Genomic DNA, 18,168 nt, shown 5'->3' with positions numbered 1-18,168 from the left:
TGGACTCTCTAGAGACGATACCACCGAGGACAGCTGGGTCCACTCCATACTTTTGCCTGCACTGGTGATGCGGCGCTTGTACTTGTCCACCTAGGGCCAATCACGCTCTGCCATTTCATGAGATGCTGACACGCCTTGATGATTCATTGCAAAGAAAAATAAGAATGTTATTACCATTCTGTGTTTGCTTTTCTATGAAATTGAATTTTTAGATGAATGAATATGTGACATGGTTTAGGTCTTGCCCAGGAATAAGCCAAAAGCGTGCTAATTAACTGCCAAGCCCCACCCATAATTGCAACAAGACATAACCATGTCACATATAGACTAGCAGTATTGATTATTTGTGTGTACTGAATTTATACATACAATACCAGTCCAAAGTTTGGACACACCTACTCATTCCAGGGTCTTTCTTTATTTTGGCTATTTTCCACATTGTCGAATAATAGTGAAGACACCAAAACCATGAAATTACGCATATGGAATCATGTAGTAACCAAAAAAGTGTAAAACAAATCAAAATAGATTTTATATTTGAGATTCTTCAAAGTAGCCACCCTTTGCCTTGATGACAGCTTTGCACACTCTTGGCATTCTTTCAACCAGCTTCATGAGGTAGTCACCTGGAATGCATTTCAATTAACAGGTGTGTCTTGTTAAAAGTTAATTTGTGGCATTTCTTTCCTTATTAAATTCATGTGTTTGAGCCAATCAGTTGTGTTGTGACAAGGTAGCGGTGGTCTACAGAAGATAGCCCAATTTGGTAAGTCCATTCTATGGCAAGAACAGCTTTAATAAGCAAAGGGAAATGACAGTCGATCATTATTTTAAGACACGAAGGTCAGTAAATCTGGAAAATATCAAGAACTTTTAAAGTTTCTTCAAGTGCAGTCGCAAAAACCATCAAGCGCTATAATGAAACTGGCTCTTATGAGGCCTGCCACAGGAATTGAAGACCCAGAGGTACCTCTGCTGCAGAGGATAAGTTCATTAGAGTTAACTGCACCTCAGATTGCAGCCCAAATAATTTTTTTCACAGAGTTCAACTAACAGACCCATCTCAACATGAACTGTTCAGAGGAGACTGCGTGAATCAGGCCTTCATGGTTGAATTGACGCAAAGAAACCACTACTAAAGGACACCAATAAGAAGAAGAGACTTGCTTGGGCCAAGAAACACGAGCAATGGACATTAGACCAGTGGAAATCTGACCTTTGGTCTGGTGACCGGTTCCAACCGCCGTGTCTTTGTGAGACGCGGAGTAGGTGAACGGATGATCTCCGCATGTGTGGTTCCCACTGTGAAGCATGGAGGAGGAGGTGTGGGGGTGCTTTACTGGTGACACAGTCTGTGATTTATTTAAAATTCAAGGCACACTTAACCAGCATGGCTACCACACCATTCTGCAGTGATACGCCACCCCATCTGGTTTGCTCTTAGTGGGACTATCATTTGTTTTTCAACAGGACAATAACCCAAAACACACCTCCAGGCTGTGTAAGAGCTATTTGACCAAGGGGAGTGATGGAGTGCTGACTCAGATTTGTATTATTCTTTTTTAAATTCAACCTTTATTTAACAAGGCAAGTCAGTTAAGAACAAAACCTTATTTACAATGACGGCCTACACCGGTCAAACCCGGACGACGCTGGGCCAATTGTGCGCCGCCCTATGGGACTCCCAATCATGGCCTGGTTGTGATACAGCCTGGATTCAAACCATAGGGACGCCACTAGCACTGAGATGCAGGACCTTAGACCATTGCACCACTCGGGATATGACCTGGCCTCCACAATCACCCGACCTCAATCCAATTGAAATGGTTTGTGGATGAGTTGGACAGCAGAGTGGAGTAAATGCAGCCAACAAGTGCTCAGCATTTGTGGGAACTCCATCCAGATAGTTGGAAAAGCATTCCTCATTAAGCTGGTTGAGAGAATGCCAAGAGTGTGCAAAGCTGTCATCAAGGCAAAGGGGGCCTACTTTGAAGAATATCAAATATAAAATAATAGTAGTAAAAATAAAGAAAAACCCTTGAATGAGTAGGTGTGTCCAAACCTTTAACTGGTATTGTGTATATATAATAGTTGTCAGAAACCACATACCACTAGAACGTTCCCCGTCAGGATTTGCTGTTGCGCATGAGGCACCAGTAGTGTCAATTCTCCCAATTTGTGTAATCATCAATCAAAGCAATTTCTTGGACGCAGATAAGTTATACCTTGATTTAGTCAGTAGATGTCCCTGCGAGCCCTATTCCATTGTGCATCATATGTTCTCCATGGTCAATGTATTACTTCTGTCTCTCAGAGGAGGCTGTTGGCACCTTAATTGGGGAGGACGGGCTTGTGGTAATGGCTGGAGCGGAATCAGTGGAATGGTATCAAACACATCAAACACATTTGCTCTGTTTCCCAGGCAATATTATGAGCAGTTCTCCTCTCAGCAGCCTCCACTGCTGTCTGTGTAAGTCAATTGCTGCCGGGTAAACTTGTTTTAAACTTGTGTAAGACACGGAATGTTACAGGGACACTTGGGCAGATAGAGAAAGTTAGACAAAGGACTGGGTCATCAAACGAGGGAAGAAACAATGACTGGATGTATGCTTTTCTACCATTGACACCCACCCCACCTCTCTACCCTTCTTTACTCCCCTTTCAACCTATAGGAGTCAGTTCTGTTGTTTTGTATTACCGTTTACTCTCAACATTGACAAATATCTATTTTGCATCATTGTTTTTAATGCAGAGACATACAGACCTGTCATCTTTACAACAAACAACCTGATAAGCATATCTGGGCATATTCATTGAGAGCACAGCCTGCTTTATAAGTAACAAGTCTCTTCACTCAACTCCTCACAGAGAGAGAGAGAGAGAGAGAGAGAGAGAGAGAGAGAGAGAGAGAGAGAGAGAGAGAGAGAGAGAGAGAGAGAGAGAGAGAGAGAGAGAGAGAGAAAGGGGAAGTGAGTGCTGATGGAAAGGACAGATAAAGAGATGTCAGCAGCTGGATGAGATGAGAATCACACCTGTTCTGGTGGTCTGACGCCGGCTTGAGCAGTGAGTCGTGACTGACTGTGTCCCTGGTCTGTCTGACATGTGACTGGCTCGTCAACGCATTGCCTGCTTACTGTTACTGATAAGACTAGCTATATGTACATATCTACCTCAATGACCTCGTTCGTACCCCTGCACAACGACTCGGTACTGGTACCCCGTGTAAATAGCCAAGTTATCATTACTTATTGTGTATTTACTCCTTGTGTTATTATTTTTTTCTCTCTGCGTTGTTGGGTAAAGCCCTAAGTAAGCATTTCACTGTTAGTCTACACCTGTTGTTATGAGGTATGTGAGTTGACCCTAAGGTTACTGATGTGACTGACTGATACTCTCAGGTGAAGGTGGAAAGAAGCAGTTTCGATTGGTTTGAGGATTTCTTATCTGGATTGGGGTAGGCAAGTTCTCTCCTAAGGGACCTTCTGCACTTTAGGAATTGCTTATTGTGTGCCAGACTTCTAGTTTCATATTAAGTGGAACTGAAGACATGTACTGTAGCAGGAGAACAAGACTATTGACTGGGTTACGAACCACAATAGTGGCCTACCTTTGGCCACCAGAGGGCGTCTTCGAGTAAAAACAAAAGCAGAATGAAATCTATCAGTGAATCGCCCCAGCCTCCGGGTTGGACAATGGATCTCAAAATCCCATAATGTGATTGGAACTTTCTCCCAAATCAAATCAAGTGTGTTTTTACATTTTGCTCTGACCGGCCATATCTTTAGCCAACTTTTATGTGCAAGCACAGTTCCCCATTATAATCACACTGTATGTACATAAAATACAGCCTAAACCTTGGTATTAATGAAAAATGAATCAAGCGGAAATCAATTATAAGTCCTACTATCAATCCTACATGCTCTTTATTAATGACGGTCTATTTGTGCAATAATGTCCCCTCTATGGGACAGACATGCTTCAGCAGAGCCACAGAACATGTCTACAGAGCAGTCTCTCACAGCAAGTCTTCATAGCAACAGTTTGACTTTGAGGAGTTGTGAAGAGGGGAGTGTACTGTGAAGTGCTGCCTTTCTTTGAAGCTGTGAACTTCTCAAACTACAGCCTAGAACGAGACACATGAACTTTGAGATCATAAGGATCTGTTTTAGTCTGTATTAAGAAGACGCTCTTTCGCTGCGGTGGCTCTTGCTGTTTCTTTCACAAGGTACACAGTCCACACAATGACCAGATTAGCTTGAATGAACTTGTTTTTATTTTTGAACCTCAGTACAGTTTACAAGGAAAACAAAATGTACAGCAGAGTCTGTCAGTCAGCTTACAGTGAACGTAAAATGTACTCAGTACTACGTCCTACTGCTACTGCTGTACATACAGAGGATATTTGGACACACTGTAGTATATCCCAACCTAAAAGCAGCAGGCACGGCAAAGGTAATGCCAAATATTGACTGCCGATTACCCCCTTTATATTGACACTTCTGTTGAATAGTCACCAAAAATAAAATGAAGAACACATATATATTTCTGTAGAAAAGTTATTCCGCGGCTTAGTGAAGTAGAATAAAATGTAGTCCCACATAAAACATAGATAGAAAAATAACTATTGATCAAATGATTATCTTTCAGATAATCCTGATTTCTTTTACTTTTGACACTGTTATTTGTCATAAATAAACGTTGGCACTTGAGTCAAGCATGATTATCCTCTATAAAACATTTGAAATGCTACTTTACTGAAATGCTACATTTCCTTGTGTGTGTGTGTGTGTGTGTGTGGTAATACTGGTGCTAATTAAAAACAAAAAGGAAAGTCCCTGAGATTATTTTTGTGTGTTTGTAATGTTTGTACACAATTCATGTGTGTAAGTGTATAAATGTGTATGCATTATTCCGTTTAGGAGTCTGACTACATGTATGGGTGTATGTGTGTGTTCACGTGCAAATGTGTCTATACTACTTCAACTCCAGGCGGTGCTCGCCGCGCGCAATGTGTGAGGAGAACTCATAGCGGTCCCGGCTGCGGTGGCCACATACATTGCACTCCAGTGGGTCACGGAAGCCGTGGCAGCCCATGTGGATGGTGAACATGACGTAGTCCAGAAACCACACCCTGCAGTGACCGCAGGGGTACACCGCCCCCGCTCCTGTACCTACCCCAACCCCTACCTCCCCCTCGCTCCTTACCACCCTTAGAGCCTCTATGGGGGGCATGGGGTGCGCGTGAGCATGGCTATGGGGGCGTGGAAGGCTGTTGTGGGGACTGGGCCCCAGCAGGTGCCCCAGGCTGTAGATGAGAGGCTGGGAGAGCTGGGCCCGATCGGTTTGGAGTGTGTCCATGCTAGGGTGGCCCTGGCCGGGCCGGGGCAGGTAGGCGAGACCAGTGCTCTGCTGCTGCTCCAGCTTGTGACCATTGGTGAGGGCCAGGGGGCTCATGTCAGCGCGGCTCAGGGGGATGGGGTAGGCCCTGTGGGGGTAGGCAGAGTCAGGGTCCTGGCCTGTGTAGAGGGGCTGGTGGCTGTGGTGGTTCTCGGATCCTGGGGAGGTGAGCGGAGGGTCCATGACGTCAGAGCGGTGGATCAGCTCCCTGTTGAAGCTCAGGTCCAGACACACGCCGTTGTCCCCTGGATCACCCACACAGGGAGAGACACCTTAGCACTCACTCACTCAGCACTGTGCAGGTGGGACCACTAACCCAGAGCCAAAAATACATAAACTGTATATCTCTGTCTACCACACACATATATCTCTATATAAATGGCTCTGCAGTAACCATTTCGCTCTCAGAAAAGAGCCAGAGACGTGCAGTGGAGAGGGAGCCACAAGATAGCCACCTCCACTAACCATAAGGAGCACCAGCAGCAAAGGAGCAAGCTTGGTCACACTTGAAGATAAAAAGCACATTTTGTACAATTGAAATCTTGATAGCTCGTGCAATGGAGAACTAGCAGGCAGCCGCTGACCCTGTAGATAAACGAGCTTCCTACCACAGAACGAACACTAAGAGGGCGTGACAGAACAAGAGATCTGTGTCCCAAACGTCACCCTGTTCTATACAATGCACAATGGAATAGGGCGCCATTTGGTGAACTACAGGGAATAGGGTGCCATTTGGGACTCAGACACAGAGACGAGGAGGAGACGAAGAGGCCTCTCAGTCTCCACGGCTGCAGCTGCTGTTCCACCACAAGAGGAGACGGAGGCATCTGCTCACGTTTCGCGCTCTCGTCTGTTTTTCAACCCTGTGGTCGAACACACCACCTCTCTTTTCCTCCTGTGGTCGTTATATTGCAAGATTTCAGTTCATTTGTCAGGGTGATGGGTGACAGGAGGATCTCTTTAGGCCAGACAGCTTTGCTGTTTCTTTGCAGCGCCTCGAATTCTGAAACGAAACACTCCATGATAAGCGGAGACGCTTGACAAGAAAGTGTGACCTGGGTATTGGAAATGGGTACAACGCCTTAGGGTTTGGGAAGTCAACGTGATGACAAATCACTCATTTACTGAAACGGACGGTTTTCAAACACTCAGCAGTAGTAGTAGTAGTGGTAGTGCAGAAGTTTCAATGAAGCACTACGACTTGGATGTTTATACTCGTCCGTTTGTGTGTGAGAGTGTTCCAGTGTGCAAAAGGCACATCTCCCACGATTGCTTCATGTTATTGGCATTCTATTCCTATGCGTGGTTAACCATACCCACCTAACATATACATTAGGCAGGGAAATTAGGGCAGTGGTCTACCACCCTATGGCGCGGTGCAGCAGATGAGGCTGGCGTTCTGCCCAGAATTCCTGCTTGGGCAAGCAGAGCAAGGGGGGACAGGAGAACTGCATAGATAGAGAGACAGATAGACAGAGAGCGAAAAAGACAGACAGACAGACATGTAGCTTAGACAGACAACAATATGACACACTTAAAAAAAATAAAAATTAATGAAAACGTACATTTGTTTTAATTAAGTGCAACTGGCAGTAAACACGAATACGATAACAGCAGCAGCAGCTTGTAGCAAGGGGTCAGATTATAGTAAAAACCTGACAGGTGCAGCAATGAAGCCAGTAATCAGAGACCCATTACACACAGACATACAATTAATCCACTTGCTATTGAATTGACAAATTAGCAATTTCTCAACAGAATAAGCAACCAGCAGTCTAGTCACAAAGGAATCATCAAATCAAAAATTGCAATTCCTCATTTTGTTTGAATGACTACATCTACAGCCAAAAAAAAAACATCTGCAGTTTTCACCGCCTACACACTCACCCATACCTAGTTAACCCTACCAAGGTGACAACCTGCAAGACAGTTGAGGAATGAGTCAGACTGGTCTTACCAGTGAACTTCTGTGGCATAGAGCTCTTGCGTTTGGCCACGTTGCTCGCCAATCTGTCCAGTAGCAGAGCGCGCTCCGTGCCCATGTGAGTAGTCCTGGACACGTGGGCGTCCTCACCGGCTGAGAGACCCACACACACAGAGACACAGAGAGAGAGAGAGAGAGAGAGAGAGAAAGAGAGAGAGAGAGAGAGAGAGAGAGGTTTCTTAGCAGTACAGAGGTACAGCAAGGACAAAGTGTGTGCTTTCTGTCCGCTGTGCTGCAACTGTCTACTGCCTCGAGCATTTGAGGTTGTGAAATGATCTTTTTCTTTTACAGAACTAACAAACAAAATGACTTTAAAATGAAACTCGCCCTCAGAGGAACCAATAAAACATTGAGCGCAGCCAAGATAACAAAGCCAGCCCGTGACCTCACTTCCTGGTGTTTTGCCTCATCGACTAGTGAGGCCTGCAGGAGGAAGACCGCAAGGTCGAGGATGTGCTTCCACACCACACGCTATCTATCTGCCGTACTTACGACATTCAACCGACCACAAAACAACTAGGTATTTAATATTTCGCAAACCATCCTGAATGTCCACCATGGCTGGCAAACAGACTTCTGGGGGGGGGGGGGGGGGGTGCAGTCAGAACAGGACACCGAGACGTTTGTCCTACATCTCTTCTGACTGACTTCCCCTCTGGTGTCCTTACAACACAACGTCTCCCACCGCAACAGCCACAACCTATTTAGCTGTAATGGTGGGGCAACTTACGACCATGAACTAGATGGAATGAAGCTACACAACTCTGCAGCCAGCAAATGTGTATGTGTGTATGTGTGTGTGCACAAATGTGTGAGTAGACAACAGAATGTGCACACATCTGCGTGTGAGTGCCTGCGAATGTTGTATGTGTTTATGTGTGTGTGTGTGTGTGTGATTGCATGAGCAACGTGTGTATGTGTGTATGTCTAAAGTGCATTTGTGTAAGTGTGTATGTGTGTGTCTGAAGTGTGTGTGTGTAACTGAGGGTAGGGAGGAGTGTTCCAGGGCCTCTCACCTCTCTCAGCGTTGCCTGTGTTCTGGATGTACACATGGCACCTCTCTCGGTGCTCTTCAAGGGAGCTGCGCTGCTTGTAACTGCGACCGCAGTGGTTGCACTTGTAGGGCTTCTCTACTGTGAGAAAAGAGTTTCAGTTAAAACTACAAACTCCCACTTCAAACCATCATACCCTTTGCTTACTGAGGCTGTTGTTAAATAATGGGGCAACTGCGATCTCTGCAAGAACCTCCCTTTATTTTTTGAGGTTGTATTTTACTCCCCTTTTCTCACCAATTTCGATCTGGTCTCATCGCTGCAACTCCCCAACGGGCTCGGGAGGCGAAGGTCGAGGCACGCGTCCTCCGAAACATGACCCGCCAAACCACGCTCCTGAACACCCGCCAGCTTAACCCGGAAGCCAGCCGCACCAATGCGTCGGAGGAAACACTGTTCACCTGATGACCGGGGTCAACCTGCAGGCACTCGGCCCGTCACAGTAAGTCGCTAGAGCGCAATGAGCCAAGTAAAGCCCCACCGGTCAAACCATCCCCTAACCCGGACGACGCTGGGCCAATTGTGCGCAGTCCTATGGGACTCTCGGACACGGCCCAGTTGTGGCACAGCCCGGGAAATTAACCCGGGTATGCGCCACTCGGGAGGCCTCAAGAACCTCCTTTAAATGAACGTCACTGACAGCCCCAACATGATATCAACGTATATCTAAATAACTGTGTGCAGACAGGTTATAGGTACTTACGTGTGTGTGTGTGTGTGTGTGTGTGTTTGCATGTGTACGCATATATTTTGTGCACGTGTGTAAGTAAGTGCGAACAGGTGGAAAATACCTGAGTTTGTGTTATTATGAGATGCATGTGTGGTTATACATATCTAAACGCAGGTGGCACACAGATGGTGGATAGGTACTTGAGTGAGTGCGCAGGTGTCCGCTGAGGGCGTCTCTCCTGCGGCAGGCGTAGCTGCACATCGGGCACTTGAAGGGCTTCTCCCCGGAGTGCAGTTTGATGTGGCGAAGCAGGTTTCCCTTCTGGGTGAAGGAGGCGCCACACTGGCTGCAGTGGAACGGACGTTCACCTGGGTGTAGGGAAAAACAGAGGGTCAACACCGCCAAGACTTACTGATTCAGTAGTTATGTAGCGTATAGTTGAGCTACTGTGGTACGTGAACTCGTATGTATTACTTTGTAGTACTGTGACTGAATAGGAGTTAACACTTGGTTTGTTATAAAGCAGACGGTTGAGTGAAGTGTGCTTGCTGTGTTATAGCAGATGTTGAACATTTTATCAGTGCTAGGGCAAGTATTGCAGAGTGCATGTAAAGTAAAATGTGTCCATTCAGAGTGTGACGCACGAGTCACTGTACATATTGAAACACAAATATTTTAATCAAACACCTTGATCTACTGAGTTTATAATAAAAAAAACACCATTATTTAAGGTCAGGGTTGGTTTGGCTGTGTTACTCTGCTCACCGGTGTGGCTTCGCTTGTGCACGAGCAGCACATTGATGCTGACGCAGGACAGGCCACAGATGTCACAGTTGAGCTTGCCTGCTGCCTGGCTGCGGGGTTCTGCTGCGTACGGCGAGTAGTCGGTGTGGGCGTCCTGCGGGCCTGTGCTCTCATACTTTACATAATCTGCCAGAGACAGGTCTTGTGGTTCGTTAAGGGTTTCTCCCTCTTCCTCCCCTCCCCCCCCCCCTTCTCCTTCGTCTTCCTCATCCCTTTCCTTCTCCTCCTCTTCCTCTTCTTCATAAAGGTAATTGTCTCGTTCACCTTCTTCTTCACTCTTGGGGTACTGATCGTCATTGTCGTCATACTCTTCATTCTCAGTTTTCACAGGAACCCCATCTAGGAAGGAGGGGAGAGAAAGAGAGGGTTAAATATATTTCCCTCCTTGGTTATTTGACTTCATGAGCACCTAGGGCAAATTGAAACTAGTTATGGCTGGTCTATGGTGGTAAAACAACATTAAAGAAATCAATATTTTTTGCTTTTTGACTAGTCTTATTTTAGCTGACCGGTTTCATAAACAGACTGACTGACTTTAAAGGGGCAATCAGCAGTTGCTCCGTCCATTTTTGGACTTATAAGTTAATTATATGTACCCATAGATTCTTGAAGAATATAACTTATAAATGCCTCATGAGCTTAATTCAACTGTCGTAGCCCATCAGAGCCCAAAATATATGCTTGTTTTACTCCAATGTTTGTAAACAAAGAACATGTAAACAAACCCTATATAGCCTCAGAACATGGTTAAAACTATAATTTTGATCTCATGGATGGTCAATCCTTGCATCCATAGCTCTGCCGATGAATTTGAGAGTGATTACATTTCTCCAGTCCCATCCCTTGGCTTGTTACCGAACCAGGGGTGGGGAGCTGGCTTTGTTATTGTTTCTACTGCCGATTGCCACTTTAAGACCCAAAAGTTAGTATTTTGTCCACTGCCAGTGTGCGAAGAGAAAAATGCCGGTCTATGTTGTAAAACCTATCTAATGAATCTACATGCAGTTTTCTGCAAATATGGACATAAATAGCTTCCCAGCTAACACAGCATTCTGAGAACCAGATGATTCAGAGAGCTTGGTGAGAGCGTGGTTGTTCTATGATTAATTTGCACACAACCTTCCCACAACTTTCCGGGAATGGTGCAGGATAGTTGCTAGGCTTTGGAATATTCTCAGCACATTTAAGGAACTTGACAAAAAAAAAAAAACATTATTTTCTTGGTGTTTCATTACCTTAACAGAATGTTTTCTAAATGTTCAAACATGGTTACATTTTATTTCACTGTTAGTAATGTTCTAGGAACGTTCTCCAAATGGTTTGACATTGGGAATGTTCTCAAATTGTTCCAAGAACATTAAGAAACAATGTTCTTCTGTGGGAATTTCAGTACGTCAGCAATTACGTTTCCTACAAGTTTCCTCATGGTTCTATTGAAAAGTTATGTTCTCAAATTGTTCCGAGAACCAAAATGTTGTAATGTTCAGAGAAGGTTCTAAGAATGTCATTTAAAAACATACAACTTTCCATAAAAAACATAAGAACACTTTCAGAGATTTACATTTACATTCCGCCCTCAGCATCAACAAAACTCTCTCTAAACTCTACCTTGTTAATGGTGTTCAGGTGTGTTGGCCGTGCCCACTAATTGGCCACACCTGATCTTAATGAGTGCTTGCATGGTATGCTAGCTCCATCCTGGTGGCGCAGTGGACTAATTCCATGGTTAGAAAACAGAAGATTTTTGGTTCAAATCTTCACTGATGGTGTGTCACAATAAAAAATAAAGGTGTTTGCATAAGTACTGCTTCATAAGGAAATGGATTTTCATGTGTCTTATCTGTGCTTGGATTTCAAAAAAGTTAACCCACAATAAGATAGCAGTGTTATTAAGTGTTATTGAAACATTCAGGTGAAAGGTTTAAGGAAGTTATTAAAAAACCTCCAAATAACCTATCATTTCCATTCTCAGAGCTTTCATAAAACCTCCCAGGAAAACTTTCAAGGAACCAGAGTAAAACATTTGCATAACCTCCCTGCAACTTAAAAATAAAACATTCTCATAACATTTAAAAAACTTTCAGTTTTACCAGTCAGGAAACATATGGCTTCGTTCCCACAACCAATGTGAAACTGAAAATATGCAGTACCAGTCAAAAATTTGGACAAATCTACTCATTCAAGGGTTTTTCTTATTTTTTTTAACCATTTTCTACGTTGCAGAATAATAGTGAAGACATCAAAACTATGAAATAACACATTTAGAATCATGTAGTGACCAATTTTTTTTTAAACAAATCAAAATATATTTTTTATTCTTCAAATTAACCATGACAACTTTGCACACTCTTGGCATTCTCTCAACCAGCTTCACCTGGAATGCTTATCCAACAGTCTTGAACGAGTTCCCACATATGCTGAGCACTTGTTGGCTGCTTTTCCTTCACTCTGCGGTCCAACTCATCCCAAACCATCTCAAATGGGTTGAGGCCGGGTGATTGTGGAGGCCAGGTAATCTGATGCAGCACTCCATCATTCTCCTTCTTGGACAAATATCCCTTGCACAGCCTGGAGGTGTGTTTTGGGTCATTGTCCTGTTGAAAAACAAACAATAGTCCCACTAAGCGCAAACAAGATGGGATGTCGTATTGCTACAAAATGCTTTGGTAGCCATGTTGGTTAAGCGTGCCTTAAATTATAAATAAATCACTGACAGTGTCACCATCACACCACCTCCTCCATGCTTCACGGTGGGAACCACACATCATCCATTCATATACCCTGCGTCTCACAAAGGCACGGCGGTTGGAACCAAAAATCTCAAATTTGGACTCATCAGACCAAAGGACAGACTCCCACCGGTCTGATGTCCATTGATTTTGTTTCTTGGCCCAAGCAAGTCTCTTCTTCTTATTGGTATCCTTTAGTAGTGGTTTCTTTGCAGCAATTCGACCATTAAGGCCTGAATCACGCAGTCTCTTCTGAACAGTTGATGTTGAGATGTGTCTGTTACATGAACTCTGTGAAAATCATTTTTGGGCTGCTGTTAACTCTAATGAACGTATCCTCTGCAGCAGAGGTAACTCTGGGTCTTCCTTTCCTGTGGCGGTCCTCATGAGAGACAGTTTCTTCATAGCACTTGATGGTTTTTGTGACTGCACTTGAAGAAACTTTCAAAGTTCTTGAAATGTTCCGCATTGACTGACCTTTGTGTCTTAAATTAATGATGGACTGTTTGCTTATTTGAGCTGTTCTTGCCATAATATGGACTTGGTCTTTTACCACCCCTACCTTGTCACAACACAACTGATGTGCTCAAACGTATTAAGAAGGAAAGAAATTCCACAAATGAACTTTTAACAAGGCACAGCTGTTGATTGAAATGCATACCAGGTGACTACCTCATGAAGCTGGTTGAGAGAATGCCAAGACTGTGCAACACTGTCATCAAGGCAAAGGGTGGCTACTTTGAAGAATTTGTTTAACACTTTTTTGGTTACTACATGATTCCATATGTGTTATTTCATAGTTTTGATGTCTTCACTATTATTCTACAATGTAGGAAATAGTAAAATAAAGAAAATCCTTGAATGAGTAGGTGTGTCCAAACTTTTGACTGGTACTGTACATTCCCACAACTACCAAAGCACCAAATATGCTAGCTGGGTTAGCAGAGCTCCACGGGGCCAATCATCAGACAGAAACTTCTACAAGGTTTTGTGATAAACGCCACATCTCCACTTCTACATTTGTATTTACGCTTAGAATATTTTATAATATTGACACCAGCCCGTCTCCTAGTTTTGTTAGGCGAATTTAGGACAAGGCAGACTGCCAGAGAAAGATTTAGGAGATGTTTTTCGTAGATAACAGCAAGGCATTTCCTTTCAATGCTCAGAAACCAGAACCAGGGCAGGGACAAAGCGGCAAAGAGAAACCTCTCAGTCAACGTCGAAGAAAAGAAAACAACAGCCATGCTTCATCTTCTTCTGGTCATACAGATTGAGAGCATAGCCCTCCCCATAAGTGTAGCATTGCCTTTTCAAGTTAGAAGTGTATACCCCAAACCACGCAAGTGTGCAACCCAAGTCCTTAAAAGTGCATAACTCAAACCCAGCAAATGTACACCAATATAGGGCTGGGTGATATATTGTGAATACCTACATACTGGTGTGGATTTTTCAAATACCATATTTAAAGATGTTTTTCATACAGTGCTAAATAACTTAAAAGTTCAACAAATGGACTACTTCACTGTCAGTATTGTCCTAGTTTGATCACGAATAAAAACCAGAGTTTGTTGCCATTCTAGGGTCATGTCCTACTTCTAAAACATATTTGGAACTTGTATTTTTCAGAAACATACAAATGTCATCAAAAATGAGAAAAATATAGTGAAATGATATTTGGGCCATATCGCCAAGCCCCACACCAATAAGTCCTGCAAGAGTAGGCCTACACCCCAAGCATTGCAAGTTTAAGACCCAAACCCTGCAAGTGTGCACCTCATACCATACAAGTAAATCCCAAGCCCTGCAGTTGTATAGGCTATCCCCTAAGTCCTACAGTCTATATATCCTACAACTGCACCTGTGTACACGTCAAGTCCTGGGCTCTGGCCTGCAATGCCTGTCCCTGCTGAGAGTCAACCAACCCCTGTCGAGACTCAAGTTATATTCCATCCAGAAACCACATTGTGGTCTCAGCGGTGGCTGATGCTCTTCCTTGTCATGAAAAGCGCTCAGAGGTGCGATGGAAACAGAAAGAGGCCCCATATAGAGTCCAGGGCCTGAGCGCAGTGAACCGCAGGGCGCGCTTCAGTAGAAATTCAGAGCTACAGGGTTACACCCCGACTGTGTAGCTGTGGCAAAATACTAAAATAAGGAAGCGCATGGCCTCCAGTAGTAGCTCCAGCAGACTTACACCACACCGGTAACACTTTATTTAAGGGGCCATAATAAACCATTTATAAGGCATTTAAAAACAGTTTTTATTCACAATTTTATTTATCATTACTCCCACATCTGTAAATGTTAGTAAGTTAGTTATTCACACATGTATATATATATTTCCTTAAACATCCTGTGTTGTGTGCCGATTATTTTGCCATGTACTGCAGGAATGTCTACCAATGGCATGCCCGTCTTTTTGTGAGATATTACACTGCTCACTCAAAACATGTATAAAGTACACATAAAGTATCAATTGTGCTCACTTTAGATTAGGGACTGCAAATAAAACGCATGTATACCTTATGATTAGTAATGATTCATAAATGGTTTATAAATGTGGAAGTAATGATTAATAAATGCCTTATAAATGGTTTTTTTACAGACCCTTAAAATAAAGTGTTACCAGCAACTCCTCTAACTCAGGTTGTAAAATGGAGTCAATGACTGGTTAACACTTTGGTGGTCTTGGGCGTCTGACCTCCTTTGTTCACAGCCTCTGTTAAGCCCAATGGCTTGTGCATTTCATCCCATTGGTCAGTTGAGTATTGAACACAAGTGGGTAAACTAGTCAATACAACATGGTTTTGGGGCAATGTTCTCATCAACACGTGTTTTGTACCTGTCATTCCCTCGTTTCCTGTGGGTTCTGAGCACTCCATTCCACTCTCTGAGGTCTTCCCTGGGGCCTCCTCTTCCTCTCCCTGTCTCTCCCCTGCCCCTTCTCCTCTCTCCTCCTCCTCTGCCTGTGGCCTCGCATCTGTCACGGCGCTGCTAACGTCTGTGAAGAGAGCATCGCCATCTTAGTCTTTAATACCGAGCCTAACAAACATCTCAAACCGTTTGCGTTTTTTTTTGGGGCATCATTTTTTTTTTTTGTAAGTCAATTTATGACGATTGCACTGTGCACAACATCCTTTTTGCAACAATAAAGATGATTAGCCTACGGTATGGAATATAAATTAGGGTGAAAGTTCTACGTTGAAAAAAGCTGTCATACCCATCGTTTCATCTTGTGATGACTTGAGCTCTTGTTTTTCCTCTGTGTTCATCTTCATTGATTCTCTGTGGAAATAAAAACACAAAAAAGGCAGTGTGCCAACTAACCCATTACTGCAAAAGTTAACATGAACCTCAGAAAGCACTAAATCGGTTATTATATGCTAAACAATATTGATTTCATTTGGCATATTTCCATGGAATTAGTGACTTTTCATGCAATAAGCCACTAAGTAGGGCATACGCAATGCAATATGTATATACATTTTTAAAAATCATGAAAATAACCATGAAAACGACTAAATAAATGTGTGGTAAATTGTTCGTGCATGGTCCATTGCTCAACCCTAGCAGTTCATTCAAATGAAGAAGAACAAATATGACGATCACAGAACATGCATTTCCTGCCAAGATGATGCAAATAGAAAACTGTGAAAGAGACAATTCTACACTTCTACAGCAATGTAGCCATACAATTCTCCAGCATATTATTTTATTTTTCAACAGAAAAGACACCCTGCCATTGAGGTAGTTCATTGATTTGACAAAGTTAAGCCCTATTTCTTACAGCACACATAGGTGTTTTCCTGCTTAAAACTATATACAACTCTCATTATCACAATACTTTTTGAATTATAGCTAAATGCACCTATTTTAATGTGAACTATTCCGTTTTTTTCTATACAGTAGGCTTATCTTCCTATTCCCATTTCACATTCCTGTTAAAAAATATATTTAACTCGGGGAGGACAACAGCAGTTTTCATAATCTCTTTTTAAAACGTCTCACCTGTAATGTGTGTATCGCCCCCTGATACTGAAGCGCTCACGTCCAGTTTTAAATTCACCTGTCTCTCCCGCCGTTCAGATTCCCTTCTCCGCCACTGGATCGCCTCGCGTTATGGATAAGCCAAAGTTGACGTCATACGCTAAACTTTGGAGACCGTCTTAAAGGAACAGGCGACGGATGTTTTTGTTGTTGCCTAAACGAAGTGATGGAAATACGTTGTAATGGCATAGGAAGACTAGAGTGAAGACATTTTAAGAATGGGGGTGAAGTGAAACTGTTGAAGTGGTGAATATGCGTTATACATGTATGCATGGATTTATCATTATGATATGAATGACTACGATCGATCAAAACAGGATATTACAGTAGACGTTCAACGACGGGCTCCGAATAATATACAAGTAACCCACCTTGTGGCCAAAGACTGCTACTGCCTCCTCTTTCCATTTAAAGTGTTTTTGTGCATGTATCCCTGCCAATTATTTAATAACTTGCCAGTAAGTCTATCCACTGATTGCATGAATAGACCATGACCAAACATGGTAATGCTGTCAGAAGAAACTTTTGTTTGGGTAATGGATATTGATGCATTCATGTGGTCTACCGGCTCAAACAGCCTTTTGTTCTGTCTACCACAGGTAACCTTTTGTTCTGTCTACCACAGGTAACCTTTTGTTCTGTCTACCACAGGTAACCTTTTGTTCTGTCTACTACAGGTAACCTTTTGTTCTGTTTACCACAGGTAACATTTTGTTCTGTCTACCACAGGTAACCTTTTGTTCTGTCTACCACAGGTAACCTTTTGTTCTGTCTACCACAGGTAACATTTTGTTCTGTCTACTACAGGTAACCTTTTGTTCTGTCTACCACAGGTAACCTTCTGTGCTGTCTACCACAGGTAACCTTTTGTTCTGTCTACCACAGGTAACCTTTTGTTCTGTCTACCACAGGTAACCTTTTGTTCTGTCTACCACAGGTAACCTTTTGTTCTGTCTACCACAGGTGACCTTTTGTTCTGTCTACCACAGGTGACCTTTTGTTCTGTCTACCACAGGTAACCTTTTGGTTATAACGGGATCATCGCTTTCTATAGCCTATACTGTGTGTGTGAATATGTGCTCATTAGAGCTGTGGCATTGGACATTTCAGAACTAATACAGAGCAGCAAAAAGTGCTTTACTGCAGCTAGGGACAAGCAATCAGGTGTGTGTGTATTGTAGGACACTGACTAACAGAATCACAATCGTATCTGGGAAATTTGCTGCGAGGGCTGAAGCAGACCGCACGTTACTGACTCACCCCCTTTTCCAGCCTCATTGCTAACTAACCACCAACTGACCCAGGCAGCACCCAATGTTGTATCCCTGTCTCTCACACACACACACGGATCACACCCGGCTTCATCTGTAACCACGGAGGGACCAGGGAGCATTCTCGCTCTCTTTCTCACACGCACACACAAACACACACACACACACACACACACACACACACACACACACACACACACACACACACACACAC

At 43.4% G+C, this 18,168-nt stretch overlaps 2 protein-coding genes across 6 annotated transcripts in view; one reads left to right on the top strand and one right to left on the bottom strand.

Annotated features, from left to right (window-relative positions):
* Nucleotides 1-4,255: 4,255 nt before the first annotated feature.
* LOC110485904 (zinc finger protein Aiolos) overlaps nucleotides 4,256-18,168 on the bottom strand; it is a 14,490-nt gene continuing 577 nt past the window's right edge. The window contains exons 1-9 of one of the 5 annotated variants that reach the window (XM_090195964.1): nucleotides 16,645-16,837; nucleotides 15,857-15,921; nucleotides 15,479-15,637; nucleotides 9,869-10,246; nucleotides 9,304-9,471; nucleotides 8,398-8,514; nucleotides 7,355-7,474; nucleotides 6,718-6,845; nucleotides 4,256-5,642 (exon numbers count right to left, since the gene is read on the bottom strand). In XM_090195964.1, the coding sequence (XP_090052090.1) occupies nucleotides 6,730-6,845; nucleotides 7,355-7,474; nucleotides 8,398-8,514; nucleotides 9,304-9,471; nucleotides 9,869-10,246; nucleotides 15,479-15,637; nucleotides 15,857-15,914 (1,116 nt within the window). In that variant the 5' untranslated portion in view covers nucleotides 15,915-15,921; nucleotides 16,645-16,837 and the 3' untranslated portion in view covers nucleotides 4,256-5,642; nucleotides 6,718-6,729. Of the gene's footprint in view, nucleotides 5,643-6,717; nucleotides 6,846-7,354; nucleotides 7,475-8,397; nucleotides 8,515-9,303; nucleotides 9,472-9,868; nucleotides 10,247-15,478; nucleotides 15,638-15,856; nucleotides 15,922-16,644; nucleotides 16,980-18,168 lie in introns of those variants that run through there. The other 4 variants (XM_090195965.1, XM_090195960.1, XM_090195961.1 and 1 more) reach the window with 4 other exon arrangements.
* LOC100136305 (insulin-like growth factor-binding protein 4) overlaps nucleotides 17,624-18,168 on the top strand; it is a 21,907-nt gene continuing 21,362 nt past the window's right edge. The window contains exon 1 of the mRNA XM_090195970.1: nucleotides 17,624-17,698. The gene's annotated coding sequence lies outside the window, so the exon portion shown is untranslated. The remainder of the gene's footprint in view (nucleotides 17,699-18,168) is intronic.

This window comes from Oncorhynchus mykiss, chromosome 13 (genome assembly GCF_057628025.1).
Source record: "Oncorhynchus mykiss isolate SJ-2025 chromosome 13, ASM5762802v1, whole genome shotgun sequence".
Classification (NCBI taxonomy): Eukaryota; Metazoa; Chordata; class Actinopteri; order Salmoniformes; family Salmonidae; genus Oncorhynchus; species Oncorhynchus mykiss.
The sequence above is the reverse complement of the archived record's forward strand: the minus strand, read 5'-3'. Positions and strand labels throughout refer to the sequence as shown.